At 40.9% G+C, this 14437-nt stretch overlaps 1 protein-coding gene across 1 annotated transcript in view; it reads right to left on the bottom strand.

Moving 5' to 3' along the window:
- The window catches only part of arhgap10 (Rho GTPase activating protein 10), a 100348-nt gene that overhangs the window by 37845 nt on the left and 48066 nt on the right, over positions 1 to 14437 (bottom strand). Inside the window, exons 6-14 of the mRNA XM_042338315.1 lie at positions 11589 to 11699; positions 10272 to 10376; positions 9314 to 9443; positions 8192 to 8298; positions 7294 to 7388; positions 5591 to 5669; positions 4346 to 4385; positions 3119 to 3184; positions 1265 to 1339 (exon numbers count right to left, since the gene is read on the bottom strand). Coding sequence (XP_042194249.1) covers positions 1265 to 1339; positions 3119 to 3184; positions 4346 to 4385; positions 5591 to 5669; positions 7294 to 7388; positions 8192 to 8298; positions 9314 to 9443; positions 10272 to 10376; positions 11589 to 11699 — 808 coding nt within the window. The remainder of the gene's footprint in view (positions 1 to 1264; positions 1340 to 3118; positions 3185 to 4345; positions 4386 to 5590; positions 5670 to 7293; positions 7389 to 8191; positions 8299 to 9313; positions 9444 to 10271; positions 10377 to 11588; positions 11700 to 14437) is intronic.

Raw genomic sequence — 14437 nt, 5'->3', positions numbered from 1 at the left:
AACAAATTACATTTGTATAAGTCGGCTTTCGTGTCAGGAGGACAGAGTGCGAAGCTGCCACATATTGTAAACTTGTTAATATGAAATTCAGAAAAAATTATCAACAATTCAGAATGTCTGTTACCAGCTTCCTAACAGGTCCCTTGATCTGATGGCAAATGTTATGTAACACTGCCGCTGATTCTTTAGCAGCATCAAAGCAGATTCATGTTGTTAGCTGCAGTCTGTCCTGGGGGCAAGTGATGCATCACCAGCACAGATGGGGCTGACAGAACCCCTGAAGGAAGGGTAAAGAAGGGTACCAGCAGAGGTCACACATGACCTGCTCCTCATAGTCACAGAAAACAAGATCCCTGCAAAGAGCGTCTGCTTTGAAAACACCAAGAGTCCACACCTTTACCCTCGAAAAAATTATTGTTGAAATGCATGTCAAACAACTATTATATTTACAGAGCTCACAGTCAATGCACTGAAGTGGGGAGGGTAAAAAAAAAATCAGTCTGTACTTTTCAGAGTGGCTCTGTACAGGCTGGTCAGAACTGATGCCAGTGGTATTTGGATTATAATTTTTAAACCTCAAGTTTTGAGAGAACCTATTGGTTTGAGGTCCCCAAATGGTCATCGAAATCATAAGGCGAAAGTGCTTATTTGTTTTGAAAATGTAGAAAAGAGAGTAAAAGCCACGCACACTACAATACAAATTTACATTGATATAGAGCCTTTCACGTTGTGAGGACGTCCCAATGCGCAAGTTTTGCACCCAAGCTGGGGAGGGAGGCGAAGATGGATGAAAGTGTAGTCAAAGAGAAAGATCTTGAGGAAGACTTTTAAAAAAAGGTGAGGGAAAGGGTAAGTCAAAGGGATGCATCTCCAGAGAATGGGGGCAGATACTCAGAGAGAGTGTGAGAGACCGACACACACACACACACACACACAGGAAGTGAGTGATAAATAGATATAAAAGAGGTGACAGACAATTGGGTTAACAATAAACAGACCCTGGCTGTGTAGAGCGGACTCTCCCAAACAAACATCCTCACCTCAACAGAAGCAACCAAAACTCTGTTTCCTCCCCAAAAATTAAACATTCTAACAGTTATCTCCATTCATCAACATGTGCACGTATAGAAATAACTTAGCTAGATTTCCCCAGTCACCAAAAAAGTCATATGTGTCTAAAGAGAATATGGACTACTGACATCTTATATATAACATCATGAATTTTAAAAGAAAAAAATGGACTATTAGACCTTAAAAGACTCACCCATCAACAAATTCACAAGTCTCTGGACTTTTGAACTGACGCCTGCCACTCTGTACAATCCTTGGTCATTCAGTCCTGTTTAGGAAAGAGAGTGAAAACACATTTAGTAAAATAAAATGAAACAAATTCAAACATAGATTGTGATTTTTTTTCTTGTTAAAATATTCCAACCAGAACAACGCTTTGAACAACTTTGACTAAGATGCACAATAACCAACTGGAGATTGGCGCAATCCTAGTCAGATTGAAACTTTATAAAGGCAAAATCCGATTCTTGTGTACATATTATTGACAGGGGTTAATACTCTTGTAGATATAGCAACACCAAATGTCATTGAACTGACACTTCTGGAACTCAATTCTAACACATTTAAGCAGGCTGCTTTATTAATCCGATACAGCATAAATTTGCGCTGCTTGAAACCAGGATTCAATTGCCAGTGCATATTAATTCCCAATTTCATGCAAAACTTGCTGGATGCAGATTTTAGAATCAATTCTGGGTGAGAGCAAAAGCAATTAGTGCGCCTACAATTAAATCCAAACTGCTGACTGAATGGAGATAAAAAGATCAAGTAGACATTTTCAGTAACCATGCAGAAAGCTGATTTAAACATCTCCAGCTTGCCTTGCTCCTAGGAATACCATTTCATCAGGTTTCTTCCCCCTCCTTGAACATATAATGACAAAAAGTTAATCTTTGTGCCGTTGCAACAAAAACGATCCTTGCCTATGATCCAGCGCCCATCAAATAGAAACACCTCCAAGCACTTCACAGCGAACGTGGGTCAAGTTTAGTGACCGTTAATTTGCAAGTAAACATGACAGCCAATTTATGCAGAGCAAGGAGATTCAGTCCGACGAGCAGGAACTTTCAGCTGAGTGTAATTACTACCAGCAATGCAGTTACCAGCATTTTTTGTCACTGTGCTTTTTATGTGCAAACGACTGTATGTTAAACTTAGCTATCATGTGTTTGTGGGATTCCAGCCTTACTAAAAAAAATCTGAGTCAAAGTCAATATCACACTAGGTGGCAGTCACCAAAGCAGGCCTCCACGCAGACACTGTGAAGGTTAGCAAGGACATGAGGCAGGAAGTGATAGGAATCACCAAAAATTTTTTAATTGTTTGGTCTCACACCCAGTCCAGCTAGCTTCTAATTCCGATACCCGGAGTCCGGTGAATCTGGGGTTTATTCTATGGAGTACAGTTTTACTCCAGGAGTCCTGTAGAGTATTGATTAAAGCACTCGCCTCACAAGTTGGCAGAGCGAAACCAAAGGCAAGTTTCCTTACTTCACATGCCTCTTAGGAACCTGGTTATTAGTCAATTGGTGGATCGTTTTCCAGGAGTAATAATCCCTTCCAATTAATAATAAATAATAATAACATGGTCACTTAATCCACCACTGTTTGAGGGACACTACTGTGTGCAATTGGCTGCTGCATTTCGCCCACAAAATATAGTCAATGTACTTTACAATATATTTGTGAAGCGCTTTGAGACGTCTCAACGGCATGATAAGGCGCTATATTAAATGCAAGGATTATTATTATTATTATGATGATGGTGGTGGTCAGTCAAGATGCTGTCGTGGGTTGGAGAAATGTTCCCAGAACAGTGGAATGAGGACACACAAAAATTATGTAGAGCCTTTGTTGGTGGGAGGACAGTCCTGTGTTTGCACTCCAGCTGCGGGAGGAAAAGATGACCAAAGACATGGTCAAAGAGGAACTAAGTCATTGTAAAGTATTAACAACAACAACAAAATTACATTTCTATAGCGCCTTTCACAGAACAGCAAGTTACCACATAACAGTTTAACTTTGTGAAGAATAAATTGTTACATTACCCCTTGTTTCGATTGCGTGAATACATTTCTTTATGATGTTGAAACCCATGCTATCCAGTTGTGCGTCTTAAACGGAAAATAAAATTTTGTTTAAAAAAAGGAAGAAAAATAGAAAATTAATCACCAGATCGGTTTGGCCCATCTGATCTCATCCCTCCAGAATACTCATCCTCCCATCACAGAATTCAGCTGTGTCTTTTAAAAAAATCAGTCCAATGTCCTGGCCTCGACAACTTTTCCTGTCAACCTGTTCCCTAAGAAAACGTCCTGGTATCTGTCCTAAAATTGCCCATCACAACTCCAAACCTATTTCCTTCTGTTCCACTCTCCTGGTTCATCCTAAAGTTTTGATCTGAGAAACTAACAATAGATTGTGTTATAGCTTTTGTTATTCTTTAACACAGCGAGCTTGCTGTGACATCAAGAGACGCATAAGCAATAACCAACCGTGCACTTAAAACTATCAATAAAAGATACAGAGAACTCCACAGAGGGAGGAGAGTAGTGCGGCTCAGAAATGATTAGCCACACAGCCTCCATCTGAGCTGAAAGTTGTATGAGAAATGAGGACAATCGCCATGATGGTTGCACAATGTGAATTAATACCAATAACGAATATAAAACTTGTCAGCAAACCAGAGATCTTTGCTGTGGACATCCATGCCATCTCATTCACTATTGTGTTTACGTTTATAATGAATCCACTCCAAATATTCACAGCATAGAAGAGTAATATTTCTTATCAATTACACAGTGATGAGAAATATTGCAATCACCAATTGAAAATAGTCATTTTAGTTGATTTTCGTTCGGTCAGCCTTGATGCCTGCCATGCAAATACTCCTAACCATGCTTAAGAGTATCCCTCCCAGACAAGTATGCAATCTACACATGGAAATTTGAAAAGCAGGGATGCACCCAACTTTTACCTAATTGACTCTGGTTTTACCTAATCAAGCTGGCAAGAGCCAAGACTTAGGGACCCCAGAGTGTGGGTTGAGTTACTGCTGGAGTCTAACCAGCTAAAACCACATAACTCGCCATTGAGAGCACTGCCTGGCAAGCTTTCCTGATGCTTGTCTAGCTAGGACCAGGCTGCTCATTAGGGCAGTGGCTTGCAGCGTTAACATGAGGTAAATGTGATAAATCCCTGCTCAGTGACTGTTCAGCCCCTTCAAGTTCTGCCAATGTGTTGGAATAAATAATTTACTATTACAATATACTTACATCCTTCTCGTCTTAAATCAGTTTTGTTGATTAAATAGACCTGTCAGTAATAGAAAACATTGTTAAGAGGATTTTGTTAAGAAGTTACAATGAATTTCACACAAAAGCGCAGCTTTCAATTCCATGACCATTTAATTTGCAAAGTTTTTATCTGAAAGTGTCCTAAGTAAATATAGCTTTATATACCAATCATTATATTCACAATCCAATTTCCAGTTACAGAGTGCTTTTCCTGTCAGGAGGACGTGTTAGAGCGCTCACAGAGCTAGTTGAGGTAGCAGAGGAGGGTTTGGGTGGGGGAGAAAAGATGACTGAAAGCGCGTTGAAGAATTGTCTCAAGTGGCGAGAGAGCAGGCGAGTTGTAAAGATTCCAGGGGGAAGGTAGGGCAGGGGAAATGAAGCAGTTCGTTGAGTAGAGGGAGCAGATGTGTCAGTCACAGACTAGATAAAAAATTGCATGCTTCAAAAAAAGGAAGTGGACTAAGATAACTCAAGAAAATACAGTATTACATAACAATAGGGCAACAACAACTTGCATTTATCTAGCGTCCCTCAAGCAGGGTAACGTCTCTGAGTGCTTGACAGTGGCGAAGCACGACCCAGGAGTAAATCATTGGTCTACCTAACTATCCATCCAGCTTCCCGAAAGATTCCTTCAACACATTTTCCTCAGCACTGAACACCTTGAATCCTTTTCATTTCTAATTCCTGTGTGAAACCATTTGTAGTTCCTTGCTCTAGCACCATTTTTTTACTTAAAAAAAGCTCCTGCTCTTCCTACCCACTTTTGTTGTGCTTATTCTGAAGCTATGATCCCTTGTTCAAGTTTTCGAAACAGAAAAGCAGACTTGCATCAAAATATTTGCATCCTTCATCATTTTAAACATTTCTATAAAGTCCCCACTACGTCTTCTCTTCCCAAGGGTGAACAGGGAGTCCCAGAAAATAGCCTATAATCGGTTATAGCACTGAATTGGTTGCTCGCTTCACGGTCATCTAGGAGGCACTGCAGTGCACAAATTGGCTGCCGTGTTTGCCTGCAAAATATAGACACTGCACCGAACAGTAAAACCCTTTCAGACAAGCTCCTGACATGAAAGACATTATATCAAATGTGGGAATCATTATTATTAATAATAATAGTGATTTATTTGAATAGAATTGGACTTGAATAGAGAATCAACCTGAATCACCCTATAAAATATACTGCATGTGACTGCTCACAGTATGAGCGCACTGACTTACAGGTTCTGTTCCATCCATGGCTTCCATCCATAGCTTCCGATCACCTTCTGTAACTGCCTGCATGGTGAACACACCTTGCCTGCAAAATACAACTTGATGCAGTAACCAATGGACACTGGACGGACAATCCACTATACAATTTTATAGATAATTTTATACGGCGTCACTTCATCCCTTTTTACGATCTCACTAAGATAAATGAATCGTTGGCATAAAGGCACATAATAGTAAAGCACATTAGTAAAAACTTAAGGGAAGAGATCATTTGGGCAACCCATTGAATTTCCCACAAGATTCCTTCAATATATGTGTCTGACTGGGTTCAGTTTACAGCAGTTCATTAACATAGTATCCTGTAGGCATGCAAAAACACACACGTGGAATGCTCTACCAAAAAGGGCAGTTCAACAATAGAAATAAACCGGAATTGGACTGAGACTAGATGGGTAGGCTTTTTCAGAACACTGGCATTGTCATGATGGGCTGAATGGCCTCCCTCTGCGCTGCAAAATTCGAAGATTAATTCCAGGTGTTCCTCATGGCAACTCATTGGGACCCCACTCGGACTCCAGTCAAAGCCAACAGCTTTTGGCTGTTAAATACCCAGTCAAAACTACTTTACAGTATATTCTGTGAAGCGCTTTGAGACATCTCAATGGCGTAGTAAGGCTCTATATCAAATGCAAGTAGTATTATTATAACAATCCAATTTCATGAAGGCTGAGAATGAGATCAGCGTTCGAGTGGCTCAGCCAGAGATGTATCCGAGCACCAGAGAAATTTGACATTGATTAAACCTTTGAAGAATCAGCACAGATTAGACCTCTGTGTCTAATAACCCTGCCTGACTTGTCTGATTCCTTTTTGAAACCCTTCTGCAGTTTCCTGATCCACCTGCTTGGCACCTTTAACTAGAATAAAAAGACTCCTTACAATCCTAGACCACAAGTGGTTGTGTAATTTTGTTTAAAAAAAATATTAAAAATTATCCTGAATAGGTTTTTCTTGGTTTATCTTTTATCCTTGGTTTATTTTTTCTTGTTTTTTTTCCCTTTGGTTTATTTTTTATGAGTTTCGTCAGTTCCTCCTGGAAATAATCCATGAAATGGTGTCAAACCAGAGAGGAAATTATTCTAGTCCAGAAGCTTCGGAAAAGCACACTTTCCCCGCTCTTTGTGGCCAACACTGAGCCCATGTTAGATGCAGGTAAACAATGTGGGGACATAACAATCTCTTGCCAACAATCCACAACTCTCCAAAAGTAGAACACTGATCCTGTGTTTTTTCTCCTTGTTCAGCCGGAAAAGGAAAACACAAACCTGTAGATCCTGTACTTCACAGCATTACAACTCAAATCAAGAAATTCTCTGAAACATTAACAACAATAACTTGCATTTATATAGCGCCCTTCACGCAGGGTGACACTTAAAAATGGCAGAGCCCAACGCCGAGCCAGGGGGAGGGAGGAGGTGACTGTTAGCACAGTCAAAGAGGAAGGCCTTCAGTCGCAGTCTCAAAGAAGGGAAGGAGGGGCAAGACGGATGGATTGAGGGAGAGAGGTCCAAAGCTCTGAGGCTAAGATACAGACTGATGTTCTGCTAATACACCCCACTACACAAAAATAACACAAGACAATACACACACAAGCCTTCCTAATGTGTCGTTTTCAAATCACAGCAAGTGGGACATGAGAAGGATTTTACCTGTCGACTGCTTCGATGTCAAAACAGAACCTCTTTTCTACGGTGTCTGACTTTTTTCTCGTGCAGGACTGCAGAGTGAATTCATCCTCTTCACCCTGATGACAAAACATGAAACAAAAATAAATACTAACCTTTGGAAGAACCCATTCAAAAATACAACACCTTTCCGGATGGCAGTACAAACACCTTTCCTGATAACATTAAATGTAGTGACCTGGAGTTTTGGCAACAAGCAAAATGGATGGGAGTGAAAAAGAGGAGCAGAAAAGGTGAACCCTGGCTCAGGTTCAGCTCGCTCAGTGTGTTAACTCAGTTAGGGGCATTCTCGCCTCGGAGTCAGAAAGTTGTGGGCTCAAGCTGCACATCAGGCTTTGCTTGGGAGGTAAGCAGGGACTCCTTGAAACTGAACTGGCTCCAAGGTGACAATAATAATAATAATAATCCTTGCATTTGATATAGTGCCACAGCAGGATCCCACAAACAGTCATGGGTTAAATGACCAAATTATTATTTTTTTATTATCATTATTATCGACATGTCTGGCAACACAATGTCAGAATTGAGTTAGCTTTCTGTGGTGGTCTCGGTAATCCAGTTACCCACCCAGGTGACCCTCAGCTCGGGTCCGTAACTCTGTCTGTCCAGCGCCTTGGCACGTTGTCCCGACGTGAAAGGCGCTATACAAATGTAATTTTGTTATTGTTGTTATCTGCAGTATTCCATGATAATGGAGAAGTAAAACAAGTTATTTAATGATTTTACTTTGTCGAATTGAATAACATTTTAAGTCAGTCTTATTACAGTCGGTTCTTAAGTACATGGTAATACAAGTGAATCTCCTTTCACCCTTTGAGTAAATGTGGATTTTATTCTGTTTGATTGCAGCTTAAATACTCACAATTTTTCCACCCGCCTTCTGATCAAATGGCACCATTGTAAACTTCTTTGTCTCTTTTCTATAGGAGCAGTAATGCTTCACCCAGGTTGAACCAAACGGAACAGCTCCTGGAATACAGCATTCAGGCGGTGTTGAACCATTCACTGAACTGTTACAGCTCACAATATTGCAAGTAACTTCAGCCATCAAATTAATACACTATACACTGCAATAACCCGAGACTCAATATCATTCAGGCCTGAAATGTCTGTGATGCTGTCTTGTTCAATGCCACCCAATGGACCTAAATGTCAAACCTTAAGGAGCAATGCACAAAACCGCTACCTTAAGATGGAAGCTCGTTGGCCCCATAAACCCATTCCTTTCAACCGATCATTTACTAGTTGTTGCAGCTGGTACCCAACTTAGCCTATCTGCGGGAGATAAATAATCACTGGTGAATTTGGAGAGAAGTCTAAGATTCTTCCTCAAACCTTCACTGCAAAACTAGCTTTTATACTCCCTGCAGCAGCATTCAACACCTGATATTTCTATAGTATTTCTATAGTCACAGGAACACCAACAACAAATTACAGTTGCATAGTGCCTTTCATGTCAGGAGGGAGACAGTCAAGGTTTGGGGCCTGAACTGGGGATTGGAATAAGGAGGTGTGGTGAGCAGGGAGGGTAGGGGTAGAAGGGTGACCGAAGAGGAGGGTCTTGAAACAGGCCTTGAAGGAGGAAACGGAGGGAGCGAGGCGAAGGGACTGTGGGATGGCGTTCCAAAGGGTGGGGGCAGAAATGTCATATGTTGAACATTGCTGTATGGATTACGAAAGCTAGTTGAGTGTGAAGGCCTGAATGTCAATGATGGGGTGGGCAGAGTGGGGGACATGGAGCAGGCCAGAGCTCGCTGAACAGAGGAAGGTTGGTACATGAGAGCTCCTCAGCAGATTTAATCACTCCTGCCTACATGTCACCCTGTTCACTTGCATCCCAATGGATTACAGACAGCAATATTAAAAATGTGTAGTTTTTAAAAAAAAACATTGAATACATTATTCAAATCGAAAAGCTGGATATTTTGAAGCTGAAAGCAAGCATTAAAAAAAATTAGTCACGATCCTAAAGAGATGTACACACTTTTTTCCTGCAAATAGAGATATCCCTCCATAACAGAGGAACTCATTCTCATATGTTCTTGAGGGTTTTTCTTGATTTTCTGCATTAGTTCCTCCACTTCTGACCTCGCGCCATCAAATCGATTCCGAGCCTGTAAAACAACGAATGGTAGGTGGAATAAGCAGCTGCAGAGCCAGTGGCAACATCTGCAGCATCAAACATCAACACTAGATGCATTTTAATTACAATGTACAGCAAAATAAGCAACCAAAATAATACACTACTCATTTTTTTTTAATTCCCCACTTGGCAAAATCTGGGGGTACGATTTGGTGGCCACTTGCCACCGAAGAGCCCTGCATGCAGGTTGGACAGCAGGTGGCAGCAGCAGCCACTATTTGTTGCAATTGTATGTTTTTACGTTCAGGCTGAGTGCAGATCAGGATATTACAAAATCTTTTTTCAAAACGTTTTATAATAACCCTTGCATCCTCTAAAGCGTGTTTTGTGGGTGGATGGGACACTCAGTTTACCACAGCAAGGTAAAGCAAGATGTGTCCCTCCAGGGAGAGAGTCCACTTTCCATTCCAACAATCTATCTCTGGGATCTTAAATTAAAATAAAACATCAGACTGTTAAACGATCAATTTCCCAAGAAGAAACTGTGAATCCTAGTCCAATGGCTTTTGAATATTGTTTGGGAAATTGTTTTGTGGTTTAAACCAAATTTTGTGAAATTGTTCACTGGGCTGGGGTGGGATGTGGGGGGGTGGGTTGAAGACAGAGACTGATGTCTGTGGTCACCATGCAAGGTGCTTGCTTATAATGCTTTGCAATAAAGAAAATCTGATTGCGGTAAGATCTCCGCGAAGATCAAACCGGAGCAATGTCCTTTTGTTCTAAATGTGGTACGATAGCTTTAAACCCCAATTGCAGACATACTGCACAGGCAGAACCAGATTGAGAAAGAAACACACACATTTTGTATGTTGAGGTGCAGCTCGGTCTTGTAGTGATTGAAATCTTTGGCCAGCTCATAGCCATGATGATAAAACGTGAAGAGCATTTGAAAGAAAGAGAGCATCTGGAAGAGAGGGGGAAAACAAAATAAAAGTTTAGGAAAAAGTCAAAAAACTTGGAAGAAGAATAAGTATGCCAATGCCAGAACCTGTCAAAACATTTTTGCACTGTACATTTTTGTAAGTTTTCACATAACCACCCAAGACAGGAGTACTGTCCACTGGATTCTTACAGTGGTAGTCCGCCAGCACGTTCACCCGGTTATAATTAGTCACTTGTCATACAGTATCTACACTCCTGCCCTTTTGACACGGCTAAACAAAACCGAAAGTGACGAGACCACTGCACTTGAAAGAAAGTCAAAATGACGGGAGTGCTGATTAAAGCTTATAATGCTTTGCAATAAAGAAAATAATGTACTGCAGCGAACGGCACACTTATATCACCGACACCGCCCCAACGTTTGCACAGATAACATTGCACCAGATCAGTTATGAGGATCCCTTATGACTATAAAATATTGAACAGAGGTGGAGTAAGGTTCCACATAACACTGGGGGCCGTGGAGCGTTGGCAGACGTGACTTCGGGTACTATTCTGTTCCAAACTAGAGGCAAGTAACACAGGAAGGCCCCAAGTGTAATGGTGGTACCTAACAATGAGGGAGGGGGAGGAAAATAAATCCAGGGAAGGGAATTACATGTTAAGGTGATGCCTAAGAGAACTGACAGTGAGCTGAGCATCAGCTCATCTTCCTGACTGGAGGCATCAGGTTTGGGAGACAAAGAAAAGGAAATAGGAAAGAATAAGAATAATCCTTGCATATGATATAGTGCCTTATCGTTGAGTCGCCTCAAAAGCGTTTCACAGAATATACTGTCAAGTGGATTGACTGTGTATTTTGTGGACAGAGTGGATAAACTTGCCCAATTTCTCCCAGTGACATAACATAACCAGCTCGTGGCTTATGCCTCAGAGACTGTGGCCCATTCTGTTGAATCTCCCCTCTACCTCCACCCACTTAATGTTTATAGAGCTATTAATCTCAAACTGGAACAAAGTACAATTTAAAATTAATTTAAAAGAGAGGAAACTCTTCCTCAAAAGAACAAGTATATCAATGCCAGAACCTGCACAAAGTCGTCAGCAATGCTCAAGTTATCAGTTATCAGCAAATTTCAATCTCATGTATTCAAAAGAAAACTAGACCTTTGTGGATTAAAGCACGCCCCAAACTGCATACGTTAGCATTTTATTTTAATGTTAATTTACTTACAGGCTCCACAAACTCAAATTTCTTACGCTCCTGAATCTCTTGCAATTTACAGACGTATTCTAAGGACATCTCGTGGTAGTTTTGACGAACATGTTCCAGGTGTGTGTCTCGCTAAAAAAAAAGGAAACGTACATGTTGATGCATATCAAATGAAATTGTGGCAATATTGCAGGTAGAAAAATCTAGGTCCCCATTTGCTCAGTGACCTTATCTAACTAGCAGCTGAGAGATAGACTGACAAGACCAATGTGCAGTTACTAATAAGTTAGCTCAGGGTGGTCCAACTGCTGGCTGCTGAGGGCTGGATGCCCTATTTGAGAAACGTCCGTGTGCTGCACGAGCAATATTTTTGCATTTCCCTTCTAGGTTTATGGAGGGAGCGGATGGGCCAGATGAAAAGGAGGGAGAGGGGGGTTGCCGGATGAAATTGGCTCGTGAATCGCCTGTTGGACCACCCTGAGTTAGCTGATCTGAGACAGATGCTACAATTGGCCTCAACAACCTGGTTTAGCTCACAACAAAAAAAACAGTCAGTCACAGTTCTCAGTCCCCATTGCTATTAAACAACATTTAATGAAGAAACGTATTTGCGGAGGTGAGATCAGTACAGGGTTTGGGCTTGGCTGCAATTTGTTTCCCTATGAGGGTCAAGAAATTAGTTGCTGCACATTAGTGTTAGTTTTCTCCCTTCATTTCACTACTTTCACTGCAGCTCGTGCAGCTGTAGGCAGTGCAGCAATGAGGGGTTGATGAGGGCCTCCCACTGAAATAGAGAAGCAACTCAAAGAGGGTAGATACCAGCAGGCGCCTGATAACAGCCAAAACTGCAATATCACACCCACTTGTAGTGCTCAGACCACCAACAATTCTGAACAGCACATCTGCAAAAAAATATAACAGCCACAGCACAGCCCTTTTATCAACCCAGATAGTTTTACAAATGAATTTCAAAACAGGAAAACTTGCAATGACTTCATGTGCTCATCACGTGACTAGGCTGATCCACTTCAGACAGTGCAGCTCAACTTCACCAACTCTCAGCTTGTTTAGGGATTCAAATGTATAACAGCACAGAAAGCCCCCTTGACATCCACACTGCAGGTCAGTGAAGCCCATCACATTTACAGTGGGATACTGTCTTAACAGAAGCAAACTGTTCACGAATATTAAATTGCAGATCAAACTGCTTCCTTAGTATATGAATTACACTTTATAGGTCAGAGAGAAAAAACGAAAGAGAAAGTTGAATTCTGTTTTTGTTTTTGGAGAAGCCACATCGAAAATGACCACGTACGTTGATTGAGCGAGTTACTAAATAAAGTTGAATTAGCATAAATGCCAATGGCAGTCATTCGTGTAAGAGCACTGTGGAATCTATGGTACAGGTTGATAACTCCCTCATGTGGTCATTCTCAGTCACGTTCCCAGGCTACCACTCTCCCATGATGTCACCTTCGCTCATTGTTTTCAGCGGAATAACATCCATCAGAACAATACAAAGGTTCCTGGAATTAATCTCCGCTGCTCTTTAAGCTCTAAAACTGCTGGCATGTTTCTCTGTGCGTCAGTTTCTGCAAACCATTTTAAACATAGATGATATATAAGCTGATGGCAATCAGCAAGACAAAAGATAGAAAGGCCTTGAACTGTTCAAGTGCACATTATTAAAAATAACAATAAAAATACATTCAACAGCAGTTTTAAGAGGCATTTCTCAAGCGGATTCATGTATGAATAATAACATTGCATTGGCTATAGAACTTTTGAAGTCGATGAAGCCTCAAGGGCAAAACAATACAATAATAAATTGGTCATTTTCAATCCATATGACTGTTTGTGGGACATTGCTGTGCGCAATTGGCTGCTGCGTTCGCCCACAAATATACAGTCAATTCACTTTACAGTGTGTTCTGTGAAGCGCTTTGGGATGTCCTCCCGACATGAAAAGCGCTATATCAAATGCAAGGATTATTATTATTATGGGCTTCACAGGATATTAGTGTAGTGACTGTGCATTTTGTAGGCATTTGCAGCAGCCAATTGGACACAGCAATTTCACACAAACAGCCATGAAGTGAATGATCAATCTTTTATCTGGTGGGATTGTTGGCCGGGACACCATGAGAAACTCCTTTGACCTCATTACACCTTTCAAACCTTAAGACTGTATCATAATTCATTCAGAAGTGCAAAACGTGGAAAGCGGGAAGGTCATTCGGCTCATTAAGTTGATTTTTTAAGGCAGGTTTTTATGAAATGTACAAGATTAAGCCAAAAGCCAACTTAGTAAGATATTGTGTGACTAGTTCAGTAGCTGCACTAGAATGTGTTTGTCAAAGGCAGGAAAGGTCAAATGTATTTGATGTTTATGCTTTGGCTCTCATGCAAAGTATGAAATCACAATCACATTGTATGTTGATTAGTTGGTAGCTAAGGAGTTACTAATATTGAAATAAGGAGGTTTACAGATGTCAATATTTTTCTGGAAATTGTTCCATTTTGTTTTAAGTCAGAAATCTGGGAAACCAGGATTACCTCAGTTAGGGAAATTCCCACCATTTGCAGTTTCAGTTTTGCACCCAACTCACTATTCTGAATTAAATTCAGCGTCTCAGAATGTGTTAAGCTCTGCTTCCCAGTGCTGAGCTCTGGCTAATAAGTTATTGAAGAGTGGAGACCAAAGCTGGTTCTTACAATGTTACCATTGTCAAGGTCAATCCAAATTGTGGGGAGTTTAGTGATTAGACTCAATAAAAATCAAACCAATGCTCTTGAAACTGGAATTATGCACGTGTGCAGCAACAATTCTATGTTGAAGCCACAATAAATTGAAATAAACTGTAGTAAAC

Source organism: Callorhinchus milii, unplaced genomic scaffold (assembly GCF_018977255.1).
Source record: "Callorhinchus milii isolate IMCB2004 unplaced genomic scaffold, IMCB_Cmil_1.0 Scaffold1, whole genome shotgun sequence".
In the NCBI taxonomy this organism is placed as follows: Eukaryota; Metazoa; Chordata; class Chondrichthyes; order Chimaeriformes; family Callorhinchidae; genus Callorhinchus; species Callorhinchus milii.
The sequence above is the reverse complement of the archived record's forward strand: the minus strand, read 5'-3'. Positions and strand labels throughout refer to the sequence as shown.